Genomic DNA, 25102 nt, shown 5'->3' with positions numbered 1-25102 from the left:
TTTCGGATTAGGATATTTGGTACTGTTTAATGGAGTCTGGTAAACTACATAGGCATCTGCTTCTTGCATGGTGACACTGCACCTTCTGTGCAGTGCCACTGAGCAGTCCACAGGACTCCAATGTATAAATACATTTTCTTGGGCAAACTACTGTTCCCAAGAATATAAAGATTACATATTCTCTTTTGTGGGTCCAGCACACGCCACCCTATGTGGCGTGCTGGGGGTTACATAGTAACTCCTTAGCCCAATTCTCATGAAACGCTCTGTTAAACTAACTTGAATGGCTGGTGGCAGTGTTTTTTTACTACCTTTGTGCCATGTATCTGCAGGCCGATTTCTCAGATGCAGTACAGCACCCAACTGTGACCCTTTTCCCAAAATGGCCCTCAGTCTGCTTTTTTGCCATTTGTCAATTCTTTCTGGGCTTTTACTTTGATGTTGGAATCGGGTTGGAGCCCTTCATGCATTTTGCCTTTGGCGGGCTTCAGCCCTGAAAACGTCCCTGTCCTTTGTCTAGAAGTGTGCCCATGTAAAGTTCTGATTGCCTGGCTGGCTGCCTGGCTGGCTGTCTGGGAGGACAGCCACCCTGCTGGGTGATTCACAGCCCTAGGGCTGTGATGGGAACTTGCTTAAAAAGGCAAGGTTTTCGAGACTAGAAGCAGAGTCGACCACTGAGGAAAACAGCCAACAAAGAAGATGTGAAGAGACATCAGCAGCACCCTTCTGGACTGCAAAGTGCTTGGTGAAGCCCGGCAGCTGTCCTGACCTTTTGTTTAGACTGGAAAGACCCACAGGGGACAACGTCCTCCCTTAGGCTGGTAATACCACCTAGCCTTGAGACAAGCTTCATTTTGGCACAACCCCCGACTTGCTGGGACTTTCGCCAAGTCACAGAATCCCAATGCATGGACCCCTGAACATCAAGTGCATGGTCGTCCGAAGTGTGAATCCGACCAAACCTTTGTGGGCATCTTACAGAAGCATGAAATCTTCATCTAGAGTCCCCTCACCAAAGTCCAGGACCGAGGGATCAAGTAACTTCCAGTCATTCTCCTTTGGCGCTGAGAAAAAGGCACCAAAACCACAAAAGGCTGCTGAATCAAGGAGAATCCATTGCTGCATAGTCCCTCTCTCGAGTGCTGCCGCAGTAGCCTGCCAGACGTCCTCTCTTTCGCCACCACGACCAAGGACCAGGAACAAGGATCTGCTATACTGCAACAGGAAGGCATCCAGCAAGAATGGGGTACATCTACCTTTTGCCATTAGTGGTGCTTCCTAGCTTGGGGGAGTACTATTTTAAACACTTTTTGTTTTTACCTCAACTCACCTGCATTGGCCTCCCAGCTTATACTTCTCCAAGGTGGCTCCTCAAGCGTCTGATTTTCTACTGAACTACTATTTTAAAACATTGTTCCAATAAGAGCGCATCAGAACTTTGAACTGGCCCATTGACTTTGGCTGTCCTAGCTCCCTAAAGGCTCCTCATCTGAACCTTTTGGCTTTGGCAGTGCCTGTTCCCTTACAGGTTTTGATTGTTAAACACTATTATTGCTGGGATAAAAGACTACCTACATCCCTCTGGGAGAACCTAATTGTTTCAAAGTACATTCTGATCCAACATTAACTTTTCCCTCCTTGAAACTCAATATTGTAATGGTGATCACAAATACCCCCGTTGGGAAGCAACAACGCAACGGAGTGACCATTGTTACTGGGAGAGAGGAATTTATCCCTTTGAAAGAAACGAAAGGTGCACCAGGCTCTAATATATGGAAGCTGATCTGCCATATAGGGTCATGGTATAACCCGATAAGACTCTTACAGGCTACAATATGGACATATCAAAAACAACCACACTTAGAAGTGCCAACTTTTATCACCATCATTGCCAGAAAAGCCAGCGAGATATCCTGGTACTTTGCCTTTAGGACAATTAAACACCAATTCAGGGAACAGACGATTAACATTTCTGACCAACAGAGTTGAAATAGCATGGATAGAGAAAGAAGCTCATATCCCAGGCGAAAGTAGAGAACAAGCACAAACTGGAGACAAATTACTGTGGTGCCCTCCCCTGAAGAATTTCCTGGTTAACAGTGTGAAAGTCGAGTTCAGGAATGAAACATGTCGGGTGTATTGTGAAGGAGGAAAGAATGGAGGGTTAAGTGAAAACCACCAGTGCGAAAGAAAGTATAAACCCATCAGTCGATATTGTAACTGGTAACAGATTGAAGATCTTGTTGGGATTAATAACACTGGCATAGAAAAACAAAAAGTATTGCACGACAGATTGCCCATGAGACAGCTTGTGTCATAAATGGTATTGTAAAACAAACTGAGAAAATATGATAATAGTGATTGTTGATGAAGGTTGTTTAGAGAAAAGAATAAGATGACATTTTTAATATATGAAAATAAAATTGATATTTTTGATATAAAAATGAGATGTGGTATGTTTGAATTTAATATTTGATGACATACAATTAGGGTCAAAACCGGATGAGGATGAGAAAACCCCTTGCACATACATCATAAAGTCGTTAGTTTGTGCTAAAGAGGGTTGCTGCAAGGTGGTCAAATACAAAAAATATTTGCTTTTCCCTCTAGTCTCTTATAGGTGTGAGGACCACAAATAAGTGCCAATACCGACTTCAAATGACGTCACTCAGTGTACTGGAACATGTTTAGCATACAAAGTTTTTATTGCTCTTGTTTTACTGATAAAACTATTAGTTGCTGCTTTTTAAAGATTGTCCAGTTATCCTTGCGTATATGTAAATAAATGTATACTAAGTGTTTAAGATTTTACTTGGATACCTGCATTTACTGATTTTATTGTACAGCTCACATCACCCCTCTTAAGATATGTCTGGCTGCTCAGTCACTACCAACGTGTGTAGTGCAGGCCTAAACAGTGTGTTACCCAATACCAAGACATGTGTCTTGTAAGGTCCCACATCAGTTGGACTCTACAAATTCTCACCCAACATTTGTGGAGCTAAGTTTTATTTATAGGACATTTGTATGGTGCGTATGACAATGCATTACTTACCGTAAAAGCATTTCTGATGGTTGTAGGTAATGCATGGTCTTCTGATGTTTGTTAATCTGCTTAGAATCACATGCTGTGCATAGACTAGCGAGCAGTACCCAGAGTTGGGTTGTGAGAAGGAACAGTAGAGAAAAGATGTCTTAATACTGCTTGTCCCACCTGGGAATCGGATCTAGAGTGAGCATATAGACAGTAGTGTTTTGTAAAGGTGTGTACAGAACTCCAGGTTGCCGCTTTGCAAATGGACCCGAGGGGAACGTTTGCAATGAATGCTATGGATGCCCCCGTGCCTCGAGTAGAGTGTGCTCTTGGCTTGAAGGGTAGTTCTCTCTTAGCAAGAGTGTAACAGAGTGATGCATTGAACAATCCATCTAGATATAGTGGACTTTGAGACTGCATCTCCTTCTCTTCCTGCTGCCACCGAGACAAAGAACTGATTAGTCTTTCTCAATGGCCTAGTTCTTTCCATATAAAACATGACAGCTCTGCGCACATCGAGTGTATGCAGGCTCTTTTCTCCCAAATTGGAAGGGTTTTGAAAGAACGTTGGTAGTTCTATTGACTGCAAACCTTGGGTGTGTGCGTAGAACCACCTTATCTTTGTGAACTGTTATGAAGAGGTCTAGAATAGATAGAGCCTGTAGTTCACTTACTCTCCTAATGGAGGTGATAGCTATTAGGAAAGCAGTCTTAAGGACGAGGTCCTTAAGAGTTGCCTTGTGCATGGGTTCAAAGCGTGAGCCCATGAGCCTGGTAAGTACCACATTAAGGTCCCAGCCGGGAGCTAAGTTTGCTATCGGAGGGTGTATTCTCTTTACCCCCTCCATGAAGGCTTTGATAACTGGGACTTTCCACCATGACACCTTAAGTTGAGAGGTGGTGTATGCAGAAAGTGCCGCTAGATGGACTTTAATAGAATTGAACACTAGACCTGAGTCCAGTAAATGGGTTAGGTAAAGGACATTTTGTGTGGGAGAGCAGTGGACTGGGTTGATGCCCTTACCTCTACACCAGATGACAAATCTCTTCCACTTGCTAGAATAGTAGTGGCGAGTGTTGGGTTTTCTAGCTTCTTTGAGAATGTCCATGCATCTCTGAGGGAGTTGTAAATGGCCAAATTCAATGACCTCAGGCGCCAGGCTGCTAAGTTCATGTTCTGTGGGCATGGGTGTAGTGTCTTGCCCTTGTCCTGTAACAGCAAGTTGTACAGGCAGGGCAGTTTCACTGGTGGGGAAAGGGACATCTCCATCAGGTGCGCAAACCATGGTTGGTGGGCCACATCGGGGCTATCAGTATCATGGTGACTGGTTGCTGGTGCATCTTGTGCACTATCTTGTTCAGCAGAGGAGTCGGGGGGGGGGGAGGGGTGGGAGGGGAAGCGTAAACAAATTTCCCTGACCATGGTATCCAGAGACCGTTCCCCTTGGAGCGGTTCTGTGGGTATCTGGAGGCGTAATCTAGGCATTGCGAGTTCTCCAGAGTTGCGAACAGGTCTATTTCTGGGAAGCCCCATTGTGTGAAGACGTCGAAGACTATGTCTTCGTGTAACCGCCATTCGTACTCTGAGGGCAGAGGGAAGTCTCAGATGGAGTTCCCACGGTACATGTTGTGACATTAGGAACATGTGTCTGAGAGCCTACTTCCAGATGTTCTGGGACAGCTTGGACAGTGAGTGCCCCCTTGCTTGTTGAGGTAGTACATGGCTGTGGTGTTGTCCGTGAGGACCATCACTGTCTTCCCTTGTAGGTGTGTCTGGAAGGCTTTTAGTGCCTTGAACACCGCAAGTAGCTCTAATAAGTATGGGCTTGGAAGCTACGCTCGGAGTCCAGACTACATGAGCAGTCTGATGGGATAGGTGAGCCCCCCATCCTGTGAGGGATGCGTCTGTGGTTAGAGTGGCTTCCACTGCGGGGGTGGCGAATGGTTTCCCTATTACCAGGTTTCCCTTCGACCACCAGCGTAGCGAGAGAACCAAGGCCTGCGAGACCACCACTAGATCGTCCCATTGTCCGCTGGCCTGACACCACTGGCTGTTGAGCCACTCTTGCATTGGGCACAGGCGCGCGTGAGGTAGCAAATAAATACATGATGCCATCATTCCTAGCAAGCGCATTGCTTTGCGTACCGTCACCTCTCGACCAGCCACATATTGAGGGATCTGAAACAGCATATTTTGGACCCTCTCGTTTGAGGGGAAGACGAGGCCGTCCTTTGTTCGAATTAGAGCCCCTAGGAATTGTTTGATTTGGCTGGGGTCTAAGCTGGACTTCTTCTCGTTGATGGAGAAGCCCAGTTGGAACAAAAGGTCTACTGTCTTCTGGGTGTTTGAGAAGCATGTCTCGTAGGACTCCCCTGTTATGAGCCAATCGTCGAGGTAAGGGTATACCGTATGGACAACCTGCGCAGGTGGGCCGCTGCCAGTACCTTCGTGAATACCCTCGGTGCAGACGCTATGCCGAAGGGTAGCACTCTGAACCTGAGGTATTTTCTGTGCGCTGGCAACATCAAAATATGAAAGTATGCATCTTTCATGTCTAGTGTTGTCATGGAGTACCCCTGAGATAGCAGGGGAGTTACCTCCTGTAAGGTTACCATACGAAATTGTGGTTTTACAAATTTGTTCGCTGGGCGCAGATCTAGTACAGGGCGCATGGTTCGGTCCTTTTTGGGTACAAGGAAGTACACTGAATAAATACCTTCCATTACCTGAGATAGGGGCACGACCTCTATTGCTCCTTTCTGTAGCAGCTGTTCTACTTCTTGCAGGAGGATGACGAGGTGTTCTGGTGACAGGCGTCATCCCCTTGGAGGTCTGTAGGTGGGGGACCGATTGAACTCTATACAGTACCCGTGGGCTACGGTTGACAATACCCACCGGTCTGATGTTATTCCCTCCCATGCGGAAAGGAACAATGTTATCCAGCCCCCAACCGGAGACGCATGAAAGGGGACCCGAACCTTCGGGTCATTTGGTGTTACTTGCCGGGGTGCCTCTGGGGCTGGAGCCTCGGCCTCTGCCCTTGCCACGGCGTTGTCCTCTTTGGTAGAGGGCCAGTTGCCTGCAGTGTAATGCTGTTGCTGCTGTTTGCGTTGGCCACGAAAAAAGCGCTTGTTCCCAAATCTGCGCCTGTTTGGAGGCTTTGAGATTTGGTCGAAGGTCTTTATGGTGTCAAATTCTTTCTTTGCATTTTCCAGTGCATCGTCCACTGCCCTTCCAAAGAGATTTGACTCTTCTATTGGCTTATTAATGAGCGACGCCTGCGTTTCTGCCTTGAAACCGGAATTGCAAAGCCAGACGTGACGCTTCAGCAGAATTCCCTGCACCAAAGAACAGCCAGCAGTTTCTGTCGCATAGTGTTCTTAATGATGCTCTGGTTGACCAGAGCTCCTTCTGTAACTGTAGCCAATAAGCAAGTTCTTAGAGGTTCAGGGGCTTCTTCGATGTCCTGCTTAAGCTTTCCCCATTAAGCATCAGCATAGCTTGCCAACAATGTATTATTAGCAATCCTAATTGAAGTCGCTGCCGAGGCGGAAATTCTTTTGCCCAAGGCATAAAGCTTTTTCCCCTTCTTTATCTGGGGGTGCCTCGCTGGTTGACAGTGGAACCCCAGCCCTCTTCCTTGTGTTAGTCACCACTAAGGAGTCTGGGACGGAGTGAGCCCTGATATATAATGGGTCTGACCGAGAGGGTGAGAACAATTTCTCGATTCTTGGATTGACCCTTCTTACCAGCACGGGGGTGGACAGCGATGGGGCGAGTCGTCTCTTAACCGAGGCGAGGATAGGAATAGTTTGACTAGTGGGAGGTTTTTCTTTAATAATCCTCTCGACGAAATCAGTATCTGGGGTGACCTCCCCAGTTTCAACTTCAAAATGCGCAGCTGCCTTCCTCAGTAGCGCATTGAAGGTGTGCTGATCGTCTACTGGAGATGGGTTCCTGACCGGTGTGGTCTGAGGAGAAGAAATGTCTATAATGTCGGGGTCTGTAGACCCTGATGGCGACTGCCAGGGCTGTAAGCCATCTTCACCTGGGTCCTCCTCGTAGCCCTCCTCACCTATGTTAGTGTCATCATGAAAACCTTCTCCCTCTTGTTGGTCTTCATTATTCACAAACTCATCCTCTTCCTGGAAGTGAGAGTCCTCTTCAGTGAGGTCGTAAGAGTTGATGTCTTCCTGTAGGGGGTTAAAGAGCTTCGGGTATTTAGCCCATGGCCCCTCCTGGAGTACCTCCCTTGGCCTCTTGGCTGTCCTATTTTCTGGGATGGCCATGAACCGGTCTAGCTTGTCCATACATAACTGGAACCTCTTTACAGTCCAGCAAGGTAGGCCAAAGCGGTCGGGGAGTGAAAAGGGAGTTCCCTCTCCCTGTAGTTGCTTAGTTCTGTCCCATAGCGTCGAAGATAGAGTCCCTTCGCCTTCTGAGAAACCCTCTCGCTGGCTAGGGTCTTCTGTCGACGGTGGGAGCTGTCCCAGCCTACCCTCCGGCGTCCTATGCATTTCTTTGGCCTTGTGAGCGGTTTTCACCATGTCACCCGCCATCCGTCTCTGGCCGTCTTTAGAAGCTATACGCACGAGGCTTACGGAGATCAGCTTCTCCGTCGAGGGATCGGCCGCCGTCGCGCTAGATAATGCTGAGTCTTTGCTGGCAACGTACGCACTCTTGCGAGACGCGTCGCCTGAGGATTTGGAGTTAGCGCCCTTATTTACAGAAAACCCAGTCGCCGGAAGCGGTGGCAGGGAGGGCTTGCGACCCTTACGGTCGGCGGAAGACGCCGGTGGACCCGACGCCTCCGTTGACGCCATGGCTGCCTTCGTCTTTGATGAATGCGTGCTGTGGGGTATGTGCTTTTGTGTTTTTCTGTGTTCGTCCTTGTCGCCAGGGTGTTCATCCCCATAAGCGGGGCGTGAGCCGGGCTTGCCGGGACGGACGACGAGGAGCGGGAACGCTCCTTCCAGAGGTCTACAACCTCCGTTGCGGAGGCCGTGTAATCACTGTCTTCGTCATATTCAGCGGCGGCGGCAGCTGGCGAGGAGTCAGACCTAGACATCGCATAGGCTGCCCACCTTTTGACCCTGCGGTCCTTTAAAGTTTTGGGTTTAAGTAATTTACAGGCCGCACAGCAGTCCTCTTTGTGATCGAGGGGCAAGCAACGGTTACACCGTTTGTGCTTGTCCTTCCAGGTAAACTTGCCCTTGCAACGCGGGCAAAACCTAAAGGGCGTCCTCTCCATAGCTGAGGGCATGAAATGTGATTACGACCTCAAAAGAGAGAGGGGAAAAGAGAAAGGCATTCTCAGAGTGTTAACAAAGAAATGACCAACAACCCCACTCTCCCTACTGTGTTAGGCCGGCGAGGCCCGGCCACGTGTTCGGCAGCGCCAAAGGATCTCCTCCGTTCGTCCCTCCGTCGAAGATCTTGCTCGGCGGAGAATAGCTTGCAGCTACGTCGAGGGAGGGATCTATGCGATAGTTAATAATAATAAACGACCAAGGGTCGAGGAAATGAATTCACAATGTCTCTCGAGGAGCTCCGCATAAAGGCGACCAATAACTGGGTGGAAAAAAACAATCTGAGGGACCTCGACGCATGAGGGGTGTGGGTACACTGCACGTCACTATAGGGATAGTGTTACAGACACGCCTGGTCGACGTCCCCTTTTCGACTACGAACAACAAAATGCAATACTCCGCAGTGACCACTGGATGTCGGACTATGCACAGCATGTGATTCTAAGCAGATTAACAAACATCAGAAACACGTGTTTCCTGTAAGTGTTTCTGCTCACATCACACGCTTGAGCAAATCAGTGTTTGCTTTGCACTTTAAATATGGAGTTCACAATCTTTCAACGTGCCATGTTTTGTATAGGAGTATTATTAAAAAAAAATTAAAAAAAATATTAAGTCTATTAGCACAGGTTTGCATCTCTTGAAATACCCGCCTGAAAATGAACATGCTTATTTTCCGTCTGATGTTTCGGTTAGGCTTTTATGTAGTCATTGTATAGGCATTTGCCAGGCAAAGCCATAATGGTGCTACCAGGTAATACAGTGGTGCAATTATCCAGGGACATGATCATGCGCAATGTCTATACACAAACTAAAACTGGCGGCTTTATCAATCCAGTACTTTAATTAGCTCTGTACTTTGCAACGAAGTTGCGTCAAAAAACAAGTGGCTATTACAACCATAGGGCATTAACAGCTGCAATAAAGCCATTCATTCTCTGCAGCGTGCTTCTAAACAGCACTGGCAGGACAACATTTAATGTTACGGTTTGGTAGATGCAGGGCTTAAAGTGGGGTAAGGGATAGAGGCGGGGGGGCCCTGATTTGGGGCGTGGCTTGCAGGATGGCCATGGCCTAAAAAGATACACAAACAAATATGTACTTGTGTGCATACCTTATGGTTTGCGGACTTTTAAACCCATCTTTTTTAAACATTTCCATTATAAAGCTTTGACGGACAAAGCACGAGGTGTCTTTGTCGGTCAGAAGCTTTATAAAAGATGACGTGAATTGTGTACTTTTCAAGCCATCTTTTATAAAAAGATAAATATGGTACTGAGTCCCCAGGTTTGCCGAGGGTCAAAGATGCCTCAGTGACCTGGGGAGGGGGGGAACAAAAAGGACAGTAACTTCCTCTGGTGACCCCTCACGAGAAGGTTCACTAGAGGAATTTAGTGTGACAGACATGCGTTGCTGTGGCTGGCTGGCGCTTCTGTCAGCTTGCCTCACTTAATGGCGAGCCCATCCCGCCAATGTTGTGGTGGGACCAGGGGGCCCGGCTCAGCCTCACTTTTTGGAGACTGCTGGGGCCCGGCCCACTTAAAGCACTGGGTAGAGCTAGCTTGGAGCGATCCCAGGAGGATGTGTTTTGGGCAGGGAGAGGCGGGTAGGGGCTAGTCATAGGGAGGCCATCGGCAGACAATGGTTGGGTAGATAACCAAAGACCTACAAGCTAAGCTGTGTGCCCCTCCCCACATGTCACCTCCCTTAAAGCAAGGGGGAAAGTGAGGGGAAGATATAGATGGGGATGAAAGTAGAAGTAGACTGGACAATACCCAACCCATAAGTGTGAAGAGGGGGCAGTGCAGTTGGAAAAATAAATTTCTCAGTCTTTTTTGTTGCCATATGAATTCTGACTGAGATCCAATGACAATCTCAGGAAAATTGTGCTGGGACTACATCAAACTATGGCATTACCATAGAATAAGGGCAGTGTTAAAATCATCCCTTCATTATGCATCACATAAGCTACAAAATATTTGTTGGTTCCTAGTAGGAGAAAAAACATTTACGCCAGTTCAGTTAATTTGTACGGTTCATAGTTTAAGGCTTAATTAGCAGGACAATGACTTGCCTATTACCAAGAGCAAATCTTACCTTGCTGCAATGAACGCACCAAGTATCATTGCAAATACTGTCATCTGAATGCCACGAGAGAACTTCTTTCTGTAAAAACATGAAGAAAATAATCAAGATCCAACTTCAAGTTGCAATATGCAATTTCACAGGCAACTACGGATTAATCTTAAATCTCCATCTTGTACTTCTTCAGGCAAGGGGACAGGTGGCGAATCTCACAGCCATGTATGGATAAGAAATGAAGCTTCTCAAATAACAGGATCTGGTGGATGAATGGTAAAAATCAATTGAAAACTCGAGTGGCTAAGCTTTCATTTCTGTGTCAAGACTGGAGACTTTGATCTACTGATCCAACAGCAAAGAAACCACATACTTTACAAAACGTATGAACAGTTTAAAAGAATTCCCTTAAGGTCAGTGGTCATGACCTCGGCTCATCCAAGCAGGACAGGTGCCAGCACATGAAAGCCCATGCAGTGGTCCCTCATCGCTGAGCATCACAGCAGACAAGTCCTCCTCATTTCTGTAAAATTGATATTCATTACTAGGGGTGCTGGTTTTAACTATGTGCTTCCATTATACATGGTCTTGTGTTACACAGTTTTACTGTGTCCAGCTTGCTTTTGATTTACAGTGTTTGTAGTAGAACAAGCATTTTCAATTCGAACAGAAGTTCCACTGTTTTTTCTTAGCACATGTGCTTTGGATTTGGAGACCATCACCCACGGGGGACACTCTGGTGTACATGTAGATTGGCTGCACATCAGTTTGACCACGTGGTATGGCCTTGCTGCTTATCCTTTGCCCGAGGGCTCATATGTCACACAGTGAGAGTCCTACCATGCCTCTAAACCCTCCCTCTGCCCCAACAGAGCATGTACTTTTCCCTGCGCGGTTTGGCGGGATTTGTTACCCCTGGTAGTGCTTTTCGGTTACTTTCCTATCCAGGGTATCGGCCCCTCTCCAATCCCCTTTGTTCTATTACTTCTCTCCTTTCCATCACTCTGCAGAGAAACTGGATTGGGCAAAAGGCAGGACTGAAAGCCTCCTCCCACCACTACTTTCAAAAAAGTTTAGTTTGTTTATTTATAGAGCCCGTCCGAACCCTCAGGTAGCTGGGCGCATAATCATGTGCACAGCATAGTTACATATTGTTACACGAACACATGTATAGAAAAAGGGTACATACATTAAATGGACAAAAGGAATGGTACAGAATGTGGCATGAGATAATTACAACGGAAAGAAAGGACAGAGTTACATGGTGGTCCAGTTCATCATTTAAATAGGACATACAGTTCTGGATAGTGGAGAGGAGTCCAGGAATAAGTGCAAGTACATGGCAAGGTGTTTAGGCTGAGAGCCAGGATTTCACCATGGCTCTGAATGGCCAGAAAGAGGCTTCCGATCGGATTGTAAGAGGGAGAGAATTCCAGCATTGAGCTGCGAGCACTGGGAAGCTGGATCCTCCTGCTGTTTTTAGATTGTAGTAGGGAACCTTTAGTTGGTGCAGGTAGGGAGTTCTGGTGGGTCTAATGGAGCAGTGTCTAGCGAATTTGTCCAAAAGGTAGCGTGGGGCAGTGAGGACAGGCACTTGTGTGATGACAAGGGTTCTTAGCTTGATTCTGTCCCGGATAGGGAGCCATTGGACTTCTTTGCTGGCCGTAGATATGTGGGCCTTACGTGGGAGGTTGAGGGCACATCTTAAGGCGTTATTTTGGAGAATCTGGAGTCTGTTCAAATTTCTGGTGGTGGTGCCTAGGTAGAGTGTGTTACAGTAATCTAATTTAGACAATATCAACGCTCTAGATAGGGTGAGGCAACTGGAGTGGGAAAGAAAAGGCCTACAGGCATTGATCAGTTTATTGGTGTAGGTGGTGGTTGAAATGGTTGTGTTTATTTGTTTTTTTTAGCGACAGGGTGGAATCGAGGTACACACCTAGTGTTTTGACCTCTTTGGAGACTTTTATAATGTTGCCGTCAATGGTAAAGGATTGGTACCTAGTGTCCAATTTATTAAGGCGGTCCTGGGATCCTACGATAAGCAGTTCCGTTTTATCGTCATTGAGACAGACTGTGCGTGGCCCTCCAGGCTTGAATTTCAAGGTAGATTTCCTTAAGCTTTGAAACATCTTCATAGCAACCAGTGAGTGATTAAGACCTGGGTGTCGTCTGCGTAATTAGTGTAGCTGACACCCAGTTCGTCGAGACGGTCAAAGAGGAGCTTAGTGAAGATGTTGTAAAGTGTTGGCGAAATGCAGGAGCCTTGAGGAACTCCACATTGGATTGGGATAGGGTCAGCAGCCGCGGAGGGGGCGAAGACCCTAGTCGACCCGTCAGACAAAAATGACTGAATCCAATTGGTGGGATTCTGTGAGAATGCAGCAGCCGAAGAGGGGTGTTGTGAGGATCTGCTGGGCAACCAGATCGAAGGAAGCGGAGAGGTCCAACAGGAGCAAAATGGCCAGTTTGCCCTGGTCTTTGGCATCATCCAATTGGATTTTTAGATCCTGGAGGGAGGTTTCGGTCCCATGCCTGGGTCTAAAGCCGGATTGTCGCAAGCCTAGGAGGTTGTTGTCTTCCAAATGTTGTATTTGGAGGTAGGCTACTCTAAGATTTTAAGGAGAAAAGGGACCGTAGTGATGGGTCTATAGTTCGTGGGGATGTTAGGGTCTAGGTTGGGTTTTTTGAGAAGGGGAGGACCCACGCTTCTTTGAGGTTATTGGGGACCACTGAGTTTTTAAAGGAAGAGTTGATCAATTAGGTGATAAGAGGGGCTAGCTCATTAGATCCATCTTTGATGACGGATGCAGGGCATAAGTCGCCTTTGCAATTGGATGGTTTGAGGCTGCCGATTATCTTAACTACTTCCTCCTCCGTGACTGGAGAGAAGTGGAAGGGGGGCAGTTTGGGATAGTATAGTCTTTACTATTGAGGTTATCTTTGGCAGCAAGGTTAGCTTTTTTAGCTTCCATCTTTGCTTGAAGGAGGCAATCTTGTTGGCGAGGGCAAGCTGAATATTGTTACACCAGACCTTGTCCTTGGTGCAGTCCTCTGTAGGTGGCAGTGGTGATTCGAATTCCCTTAATATAGAGAATAATTCTTTGGTACCAGATTTGGCGTGGAGTATTCTCGTGTTATAAATCATTTTTGCGTTTAAGATGGCACATTCGTAGGTGGAGGCGGCTGCGACAAATGTGTCTTTGGTGGCAAGAGATGGGGCTTTTCTCGGGCTATCTGGTTGAGAGCTAGTTCCAGAGTGGTGTTGTATAGGTCTACAAGGGTAGATGGGTTGTCATGAGTGGGAAGGTAAGCCTTGGTGATGGTCTAAGGTTCTCTATAGTGATGTTGCGATTGTTTCTGGAGATTATTTGTGGTGTCCTAGAGGGTGGTGTGGTTGTGGGTATGGTTCTGGGTAGAGAGAAGGTGATAGTCAGTCCATGCGCAAGGAATGATGTCAGTCAGTGAAAGGTTGCAGTTGGCATCTGCAAGCCAGTCAAGGGATCTTCCTTTTGTGTGTTGGTTTATTGATGTGTTGCGTGAGGCCTAAATGAGTTATGGTGTCATTGAGAGAGGTGGCGTGAGTGTCATTAGGGTCATTGAGACCCAGGTTGAAATCACCCATGATGACGATTTGTGATTTAGGTTTAGTGTTTGTAGCGAGTAGGAGAGAGATAACCTCTTCAAAAGGTGGCCAGAGGACCTGAGGGTCTGTATATAATGTGTAGGAGGATGGTTTGGGTGTTAGATAATGGGAGTTTAATGGATAGGAGTTCGGCTGAGGGTAGGGTTGCGTTAGTTACATCTCTGATGTTTAGGATGGATTTAGCAATAATTGCTACACCTCCTCCTATTCCGTTTTTTCTGTCAGCACGGATGATGTAGTTGTCCGGGATGGCTAGAGCTAATGTGGGACCAGCTGCTAAGTGGAGCCACGTCTCAGTGATGGCGATAAAGTCGAAGTGGTTGGCAGCGAGATTATGTCGGTAATATCAGTGGTGCAGGCTACCAGTGAGCGGGCATTGATAAGGGCACCCTTTATGGAGGTGGATGAGAGGTTGACTTTTGTGGGTAGTTGAGTGTGGGGTGTTATGGGATTATGACTGGGTGAAGGGTCGATGTGCGCAGTTTGCTGCACAGGGATCTTGGACTGGTTGGCGAGCATTGTAGCGAGTTTTAGGTCGAGGCTAGTGCGGTGGCTGAGTCTTGTGTTTCTAATCTTAATTGGTGGGGCTGCATTCAAGAAGGTAGTAGTGGGTAGAAGGAGGCGAGAGCCTAGTCTTGTGTTTGAGAGGTGTGACATGTTGTGAAGGGTGTAGGTGGACGAGTGAATCGGTTTATCCAGTCCACTGGGGATAGCGAGTCTGGGTAGAGTTGCATAGTTGAGTTGGTATAGTGCAAAGGGAAGAACGTTGCCATGGTCAAAGTAGCACCTCCAAGTGTGTTCATCATGGGAGGTTTGGTACTGAGTGGTAATGGTAGTGATGGTAGCAAAGGTTTAGCGAGTGGAAAGGCACTTTATGCAGTCAATTAAGGTTAGCAATAACAGTGAATATAGGCACCTGCGCAGGTCGCAATAGGTAAAGGGCAATGTGAGCACTTACATGAACTTTGCAATAGCAGTAAACATGGGTATTTACTCAGGCAGCAATAGGCAGAGGTCAGAATGAGCACTTAAATGAGCTATGCAATCAAAGTAAACATAGGCATCTTTAATGACAATGCGTGCTCGCAATGAGAGGTATACAGTCAGTGCTATGGCCTCATTAGGTAAAGGCAGCGAGCAGTATGAACAGTCAGTAAATGCACGCAATAAGTGTACGCATAAGTATCGCTAAGGCCGCCGATGGCGTGGCACAGTTATGCAAGGTAATCACATACAGGCAGGGCAGAGTGGACACGTGAGGATATTTGCAGCACAGGTCTGTTAGATCAGTCAGTAAATGCACGAGATAGTGATGAACATAGGCACCTGCTAGAGCTGCGGTGGGCAAGGCAAGGGACAATGAGCATTGAGAGGATATTTGCAGCGACGGTGGAGGATGGTGAGCGAGCGATGTGCTTACATTCTCTCTTCAGATACCGTAAGCTAAACAAGAGTGCAGGCGCATATATATATATATATATATGGACAGAGAAAAATGTGATCGTGAGTCTATTCCACGGGAGGGTGTAACAACAGTGCCACAGACGTATTCAAATCTCAATCAAATCAAATCTCAGAACCATTGCCAATTTGTCTCAGGCAGCAAAGGCAAACAATTTCAATACAGCAACCGCTCTATACCATGTTCTACACAGCTTAAGCAACAGAAGAAAAAAAAGAAAAACTTCCCAATTTTTGGTAAAGTAGTAAAGAGAACATGTACTTACTTGAGTAGAATTAATTCTGCAAACATTGTAAACAGAATAGAGAACCGTCTAAGGACTGTAAACATTGGCAGGCTGCAAAAAAACAAAAGTCAGTTAGAAAGTACTGGGAGGTGGGGGTAACCGTTTAGCTGGAAACACATTGCTAGAAATAAACATAGCAATTATATAGCGAAAACAGAACACAGAACACGCATAATAAGCAGTATCACACCTGTTGTACTCTACCAATTAAAATTCCAAGTAGGACAATGATATATTAGCCATAGTTTTTTCAGATCCATCTTTAAGGACAGTTTTTCTTAAGCTTAGTAAAACCATACAAATCGAGACAGTACACGACTCCACTCTTAGTATAAGGCTGTACCACCAGAGTATTTGGTAGCATAGACAGAGCAGTCAGAGCTCCCTTAGGAGGGAGAGGGGACGGGAGGGGGGGGGGCTGTAGAAAGTACAAAGAACCTGTGCATACCAATAGTTCAACAGTAACACAACCAGAAGTATTATAAACATTTAATATCATCAATAGTTGGGCCAAGTTAAGTCTTGGGGAAAGTACTCTTTCAGAGTCAAAACACATTATAAAAACACAACACTATGCTTTAAAGTACATAGACCAAAGCATACAATCTGTTGAGAATACTAACAGTATTTCTAGTGACGTCAGACCTTATCAAACACATTTAGTATAGGATACACCTATTCATGTAGAGTAAAACCATCAGTTGCTTTTACATTACTTTACAGTAAGCCAAGGGTAGTAGACCTTGTCAGTCATGCAGTGACCCTCGGTTAAGGAATCACTTAGTAAACCAACCCTGTTACCAGGATACTTTTCTATAGTGGAACACAAATTCATGGAACAGTATAAACCTACAACTACATTCAGGATAACGCACAGTTATACCAGGCGAGTAAGACTTTTAGTGTAATATACAATTACAGTTGCTATTCAGATCAGTGGAACACAGACTAAGGTAAGCAATAACAGGATTGCACCAGGCAGACCAAGGTCAGCTACAACTCAAGAGAGGCTAATCTAGAGAGGCTAAAAAAAAGTAGGTCAGGGGAAGCAAGACCCAGTTGGTATACTTTTACATTTATATAATAACAGAAATAATAAAGTGAAGCCAACAGCATTTCTTTTGGTTTCTGGACAGTTGGGCAAACCAACGGTCCAGGAGGTGCAGAAAGCTTCTATTCCAGTTTCTACTTTGATTCCTTCGTCCAGTGGTCGACTCTGCCTTCCTTGCAAAAGACCACCTTTTCTGCAAGTTTCTCCCATTCATTCGCAGCCTAGCTGTCACTCACACAGCAGGGAGGCTGTCGTCCAAGGACAGACAGTTGGCCAATCACCTTTGGGTACATTCCTGTAACCAAGGAGAATAAGCACAGTGTTTCGGGTACCTCCTTTGCTTCCTGCCCTGCCAGACATGATGGCGCTAGAGGCGGGCTTCACCAGTGAACACTGCCAAAGACAAAACAAACTAAGGGATCAAACCTGGTCCGGCACGCCGGGTAAATCGCAAGAAAAAAGGACCAGGCCATTTTGACAAAATGGGAACCCATGAGTGCTATACTGCAACTGTGAACGGAGCCAGCGGTAACACAATAGTAAACCACTGCAGCAAGCCATTAATTGTAGAAAGGTGTTACACGAGAAGTTAGATAAAGGGAATACGCAGTAACCCCTCCAGCACCCTATTGTAAGAAAGTGAGTGTGTGCTGTGTCTATAAAGGAGGAAAATGTAAGTAAAGTCAATTTCACTTTACTATTCTTGGAAACAGTAGTTATCCAAGAGAAGATATTTAAACCTGAGCAGAGATCCAAAGGATTTTTCTGTGACACTGCACTGAGGGTGCCGTGTGTCACAATGTAAAAAGATGCCGCCTATGGAGTCAGACTCCAAAACCAAAGAAACAGTGTTCAAATCAAATGAAAATGCATGAGAGAGTGGGGAAAAAGGTCTTACTATTCAGGATAAAAATTAAAAGTCCTAAGTCCAGCAAAAGAGCTGGGGGGTCTCGAAGGTAGAAGGGAATTAGAAATGTTCTCTGTATTTCGTCTAGAAATGTGATAACAGAAAATTAAAAGGGAAGCCCAAAGGGGAACCCAACAACAATAGGCTGTATAGCCCAAAAAGTTGTCAAAGAGGAGAACATTAAAAGGACACTATGGAGAGTCTTAAAAATGACGCACATAAAAAGTACGCAATCTGTGTGGAAAAAGGTTGCCACTCACTGAGGTAGAGGAAAAAAATCCAACCGGTCCAGCAAACAATTCTTGGGGTCTCACAAGTGAGGGAGATTTCGTATTAAAGTTAAAATCGCACCCAACACCATCCATCTAGTCAGCCCCAACCAGCATTAAATTATTTGTCTCTCAAGTGCAGTATCCAGGCTCCAAACAGTTGAAGACCAATTCAATGCTTTTCCTTTGTTCTCACATTTTACAGCTCTCTAGCCAATCAGCACACTTCATGTTGAGGCTCCAACCACCTGCTTTCCAAGCTTCCCTTTTTGATGTAATCTTGCTCGTTTTGGGCATTGCTGGCCCCAGGTTAACGTATTGGTTTGTACCACGCCGAAAGCCTGCAGGCATCCGGGTGCCTACTCCGACAAGAAAGACAAACATGTATAAAAACAGGACAAGTGGCGAGTCTGCATATGGGTACCCAGCCCGACTAATGGAGCTGCACATTCATCTAAAGTTGAGTTTTCAGATTTTTTATGAAAGCCATGTAGTTAGGCTTGCGTCTAAGCATTGGGGGAGGTTGTTCCATTTTTATGCCACCATCACTGGAAATGACCTACCCAGTGCATTGGATCGCTTGTGGGCTAAGCCAGTGATCTGGCCTAGGACTGCCGATCTTAGCGATTGCCTGGGTACATGCTGCGTGATGCTTTCTTTCAGGTAGGCTGGGGCATTACCGTACAGGCATCTATGGACTAGAGTCATGATTTTAAAGTGAATACTGTCCTCTACGGTTTGCCAATGTAAAGCCACTCTGTCCTCAGTGATGTATTCTCCTCTTAGTTTCCTTTTTACTATTCCGACTGCATTGTTTGGGATGACTTGGCATTTAGCTATGTATCCCTTGATTGCGACTAGTAGTAGTGCATTGCCATAATCTAGTCAGGATAGTGTGGTGGCCCTGGCAATGGTGGCACAATTTTCTTCACTCAGGTATGGATGGATGGCCTCGAGCCGTCGTAGGTAGTACCAAAGTATGAGACTTGTGCTTCAGCCTTAAGACACATCCAATTATTTTCCATACAGGCGTCTATGATGGTGTATAACGCCGCCACCTTGGTGCCATCTTTGCTGTAACAACCACTCAGTTCTACCACCAACTGAGTGTCGTCTGCATAGTTCGAGAAATAAATTCTGATGTCATCTAGGACGCAGAGACACCTGAGGTAGCTATTGAACAGGAGTGGGGACAGACTAGTACCCTGTGGAACGCCAGAGAAAATAGATTTTTTAGAGCATTTTCCTATTGAGTGAATTTTTGATTTTCTGTCTGCCAAGAATGATGCCACCCAACTGGTGACCTCCTTGTAGCAGTTAGCCACCTTCTCCAGTGCCCATTGGAGCTGCTGATGGTCCAAAAGATTGAAGGCTGCACTAAGATCTAGGAGCATTAGTAGGCCAGTTTTGCCTCTGCCCGCGATTGTCAGCGTATGCGTTTGCAGATCTGTGAGCCTCGGTGATAAATTTAATAATACATTTTTTTTTAAAATATATATACATTGCTACCTAGCAGTGCATGTACATAGCCCATTATGGCCTATGAGCCATTTCATTGTGTAGTCTCTCCACCTCACTTTGGTCCTTTATGGCCCCAGCCAATGAGGTGGCAGGGCCCAAGCTCCGCCCCCCGGCAGCCATCTACAGATTTTGAACCGTATAGATTACAGCATGATGGATGCCGAGCATAGGAGCAGCCTCTCAGGGGAGGCGGGCGGGCGCATGTGAATCTATGAAAGATACCAATGCTGGAGAAATACAGTTACAGGTAAGTAACTAAGACTTCTTCAGCATTGGATCTTTCATAGATTCAGATGCTTGAATAGAATACCAAGCAGTTAAAACATGGCACCATTATATACATATATGCATAAATACAGAAAAACATATTTCTGATCAAACCTTTACCATGCAGCAACACAACGGTTATCTACTTCGGGAAAGGAGGCTGGTCCTACCTTTTACAAAAATACGGCGGAGCACTGCCTGTCCAACTGCAGCTTCTTTGTTGGTGTCTTCAGTCAGGCAGTAGTGTTTCGCGAAGGTATGCAGAGTGCTCCACGTGGCGGCTCTGCATATGTCCTTCAAGGCCACCCCTGCATGGAATGCTGTTGACGCCGCCCTTCCTCTGGTGGAGTGCGCAGACGGCGGTCTAGTTAAAGGATCGCCTTTCAATTGATGGCAGTGGGTGATGCAGGACGATACCCAGCGTGCCAGACTTTGTTTAGATATATGCTGACCCTTGGTACGGCCAGAGAAAGAAATGAATAGCCGGTTTGAGGAGCGGAACTCCTTGGTTCTTTGCAAGTAAAACGTCAACACTCTAGCAACGTCTAGAGAATGTAAAGTTCTTTCCGCTTCAGAAGCGTGATTCTGGAAGAAGGTTGGTAACACAATGCGCTCAGTGAACGACATCTCCGAAAGTACCTTGGGGAGGAACTTCGGGTGAGGCCTTAAGATGACGCGGTCCTTCTGGAACAAAGTAAACGGAGGTTCAGAAGACAAAGCTTGTAACTCACTGATCCTTCTGGCAGAAGTGATGGCTATCAGGAAAGATGTCTTCCAGGACAAGAATTTCATATCGCATCTGTGTATGGGTTCGAAGGGAGGTTGCATGAGGGCTGTTAAGAGGGTGTTGAGACTCCAGTCTGGAACTGGTGTAGGTGTAGGCGGATAAGTACGCATCAGTCCTTTCAGGAAGATCTTAACCGCTGGTAAGGAAAGTAAGGCTTGCGTCTCCGCGGTTACTGTGTAGGCCGCTATGGCTGACAGATGGACCTTGATAGAGGACAGTGAGAGCCCTGACTTAGCCAGGTGCAACAAGTAGGGCAGAATCTGATCAACCGAGGCCGAGAAGGGATCGATCGCAGAGGTCTCGCACTATTTGGAAAACCTGGTCCATTTCCTGGTGTAGGTAAGTTGCGTGGACGGGGCTCTAGCGGCCCTGATGATATCCCAGCATTCTGATGGTAACTTCAGGTGCATCAGTTTGCGCTGCTCAGGAACCATGCTTTGAGAGACAGGCTCCTCGGGTCGTGGTGGAGGACCTTGCGGTTCTGTTACGTCAGTAGATATTGATGTGTCTTGAGATGAATCGGGGGTTGACAGGATAGGTGCCTCAGCGTCGGGTACCAGACTTGCCGTGCCCAATCCGGTGCAATTAGAATCAAAGAACAATCCTGTTCCTTTACCCTGCGAAGTACCCTCGACATGAGGGGAATGGGTGGGAAGGCATAGAGGAACTTCCCCGACCAATTCACTGAGAACGCGTCTCCCAGTGATTGGTGCTCCGGGTATCTTGAAGCAAATCTCTTGCATTTTTTTGTTGTTCCTGGTGGCAAAAAGGTCGATCTGCGGATGGCCCCATAAGGCAAATATCCGTTGGGTTTCTTTTTCGTCCAGCTCCCACTCGTGGGACGCTGAGTATTCTCTGCTTAGCCTGTCCGCTAGGACATTGTCCACTCCTGGAAGATGCTCTGCCCTGATCTGCACCCCGTAGTGCAAGGCCCATGCCCAAAGCTGTTGGGCTTCTTGCGACAGGATCTGTGACCTCGTGCCTCCCTGCTTGTTTGTATAGTGCATGGAGGTCGTGTTGTCTGTCTGGACTGTAAGAACTTGGACAGCTATAACCGGTAGGAAAGCTTTCAGCGCTAACCTTACGGCCCTGAGCTCTAACACGTTGATGTGGAGTTGGGACTCTTGTGCCGACCAAGATCCCTTGGTTTGGAGGTCCGCCAGATAAGCGCCCCAGCCTGATAAGGAAGCGTCCATCCGCAGCAGGAGGGTCGATGTCGGTGCTTGAAACGGCATTCCCTGCAGAAGATTCCTCGGAACATTCCACCATCGAAGAGCCTTGCGCAACGTCGATGGAATCTGGACAATGTCTTCCCAGCATCCGAAAGCTTGTTTCCATTGGTGGTCCAGAGCTTCCTGAACCGGTCTCATGCGAAGCCTGCAGTTCGGTATGAGGAATATGCATGATGACATCATGCCCAATAGGGATTTGTAAGAGCGTACGGATGTTGTCTCTTTCTGTAGGAAGTTCGAAGTTGAGCATAGAATCGCTGCTATTCTTTCTGTGGATGGCCTCACTCTGGGAATGCTGGTGTCGAGTTCGGCTCCCAGGAAGAGAGCTACCTTGCTGGGAACGAGGCAGGACTTCGTCTGGTTTATGGAGAAACCTAACTCTTTTAGGAGGTTGACAGTCCTCGACACTGCCGAGCGAGCCTTTGCAGCGGAACTTGCCTTTATTAGCCAATCGTCCAGGTATGGAAAAACGTCCGTTCCTGCCCTCCTGAGACTTGCCGCTACAGGTGCCAAGCATTTTGTGAAAACTCTTGGAGCCGATTTTAGCCCGAACGGGAGCACTTGAAACTGAAAGTGAAGCTCTCCCACTGTGAACCTGAGGAACTATCTGTGTGCTGGATGGATCGGAATATGGAAGTATGCATCCTCCAAGTCTAAAGTGGCCAAGAAGTCGTGCTTGTTTAACCAGGGTAGCACCCCTTGTAGAGCTACCATCTTGAATGTTATGCGCTTGATGAATTTGTTGAGTGCCCTCAGGTCCAAGATGGGTCTCCATTGACCGTTTTTCTTTTTGACGAGGAAGAATCGGGAGTAGAAACCTTTTCCCCTCTTAGAATAAGGTACTGGTTCTACTGCTGCCTTCTGGACTTCGGACATGACCTGTCTTAGCATATGCACTCTGCGAGATGTTGGAGGCAGAGAAGGAGGTTGGTCCAGAAATTCTAAGGTGTGACCCTTTCGGATCACCTGCAACACCCATCTGTCCGATGTAATTGACTGCCAGCGCTGGAAAAACTGGCTCACCCTTCCCCCCCACCGGGGTGTGGTGAAGGGGGGGAGAAAATTGGTCGTCAGTTTTGCTTGCCTTGTGACTTTCCTTGGGCGGAGCCACGTCTGCCTCTATGGGCGTATCTGTTGGATGACTGATATTTATTGTCTTGGTACGTGCCGCCTTGTGCTTTTTGACCATAGGAGGAACGACCGTATCCTCTGAACTTGGAAGATGAACCTCTAAAGGGACGAAAAGACCAATGGTCCTTACTTTTGTCCTTTAAAGAACTGATGGCTCTGGCTGTGTCCGTGTCTGTCTTGATTGCCTTCAAATGGTCGTCTATCTTTTTTCCAAAGAGATCTTGGCCATCAAACGGCTTGTCTAATATCTGCGCCTGGACTTCAGGTCTAAAGTTAGTAGCCTTCATCCAGGCCTGCCTTCTGAGCACCGTGCCGTGCGCCATCTGCCTGAAGCCTGATTCGGCCACATCAACCGCTGTGTCGATCATGTGATCCGATGTTGCTTCACCATCCGCGATTATTGATTTTGCCTCCTCCTGGAGCTCCGGTGGTAATATCTTCGCCAAGTTAGACATGCGGAGCCAAAGCTCGCGATCGAACCTTGCGGTCATGGCCAGCGCATTGCCCGCTCTGATTGTAAGGGATGCAGAAGATGATACTTTCCTGCCCATGGCTTCCAGTTTACGTCCGTCCTTATCCGGTGGTGCCGACAACGGTGAGGAGGGGTTGGCGAGTTTCTTTCTGGCCGCCACTGTAACAACCGAGTCTGGTTTCGTATGACCCCTCAAACAAAGCGGTGCCGAATCCGGAGCTTTATATTTCTTTTCTGGCCTGGACACCAACGTCGGAGTCGATAAGGGCGTGGATAGGATCTTGGATCCGGAATCCCAGATGGTATCAAGGAGAGGAATTGTGGTCACTGTCCTCCTTCGTTTGTCCCTGTGCTCAGAGCACTGATTGCCTTTCCTCCGAAGAAACCTGAATTTTAAACAATTCTGCGGCTTTACCTATAATGGTGTGGAAAGAGACGAGATCATCCGGCGGTGAGGCCTTGCCGGGCGAGTCTCTCCTCCTGGGCTTCTCGACTACGTAGTCATCCCACTCACTGGGTGCGTCTGGCTCCTGTGTTATTTCTCCTTCTGGTTCCGAGAATTCTCCAAAAGGATCCTCCTGCCAGTCTGATACCGAGATGGTGGACGGTACCATCGTAGGATCCACGTCCGGAGATCGCGGTCTGTGCGATGACTGTGGTGACGGGACTCTTGTAGGTGAAGCACTGTGGGTGCTGCTCCTCGGTCTCCGAGCAGGTGATCTCGTCCGTTTTTGCGGTCTACTCCTGTGAGGAGAGCAACCAGATGTGCCTGGAATCTGAGATGACTCTCTAGGAATAATTCCTGCTTCTAAGGGATTACTCGGGATTTGCTTCTCCCTTTGCCGTTTGTAAAATTCTTCTACAATCCTCTGCACGGATAACATGAGTATCGGGTCATGAGGATATTCGGATTCTCCCGTGGACGGGTGCCAAGGAGGGCTGTATTGTTTCGGTAAGGGACCGATGGAATCTTCCACCACTTCCGCATCAGAGAATTCTTCCTGAAGAATTACATCCGGAGGTTCTGCCATATGCCCCAAAGGTGAAAATTGCTGTACCAGTGGTTCAGTCTCAGTATTCTTCTCAATGATATTGCTTTCAATGACAGAAGTTTCAAATGTGGACGGCAGTAATTCCTCCGTAACTGCCGAAATTTGCGGTGCCTCTGAAGGTGTTATGAACGATGCTATCTTCGTCGACGACTGAGATTTTCCCGTCGACGAGGGCTTCGTCGACGAATGTGGAGTATGTTCCGTGGACGACTGTGTCATGGATGAATGCTTCGTGGACGAGTGGTGTTTCTTGCTCGTCGACGATTGCTTCGTGGTCGACATGTCCGATGACGATCTAATTGTCGACGATGTCTTAAGCGTCGTCGTCGATGATGGTTTCGTCGACGGTATGGCCGATGACGGGCCTTTACCTTTCCCTTCATTCGTGGACGGTTTACCCGCCGACGACTGCCCCCCCCCCCGTTTTTTGCAAACTCCTCCTTACCTCTGGAGGCAGATTTTGCTGACTTTTTCTGGCTTGGTAAGTCAACTGGAGGCAGAAAGGGCATCAATTCCAGCTTCCTCTTTTTGGATTTGGGAGAGGGACTCCTTTCCACTGAAGAGGCCCTTCTCTTTGAAGTTTGTCTCTCAGATGG

At 47.1% G+C, this 25102-nt stretch overlaps 1 protein-coding gene across 1 annotated transcript in view; it reads right to left on the bottom strand.

The window, feature by feature from the left end:
- SLC35D1 (solute carrier family 35 member D1) overlaps window positions 1–25102 on the bottom strand; it is a 180277-nt gene that overhangs the window by 109713 nt on the left and 45462 nt on the right. Inside the window, exons 5-6 of the mRNA XM_069641946.1 lie at window positions 15797–15868; window positions 10442–10510 (exon numbers count right to left, since the gene is read on the bottom strand). Coding sequence (XP_069498047.1) covers window positions 10442–10510; window positions 15797–15868 — 141 coding nt within the window. The remainder of the gene's footprint in view (window positions 1–10441; window positions 10511–15796; window positions 15869–25102) is intronic.

This window comes from Ambystoma mexicanum, chromosome 1q, assembly GCF_040938575.1.
Source record: "Ambystoma mexicanum isolate Mex_15411 chromosome 1q, UKY_AmexF1_1, whole genome shotgun sequence".
NCBI lineage: Eukaryota > Metazoa > Chordata > Amphibia > Caudata > Ambystomatidae > Ambystoma > Ambystoma mexicanum.
Note: the sequence above shows the minus strand (reverse complement) of the source record. Positions and strands in the feature narration are given on the sequence as shown.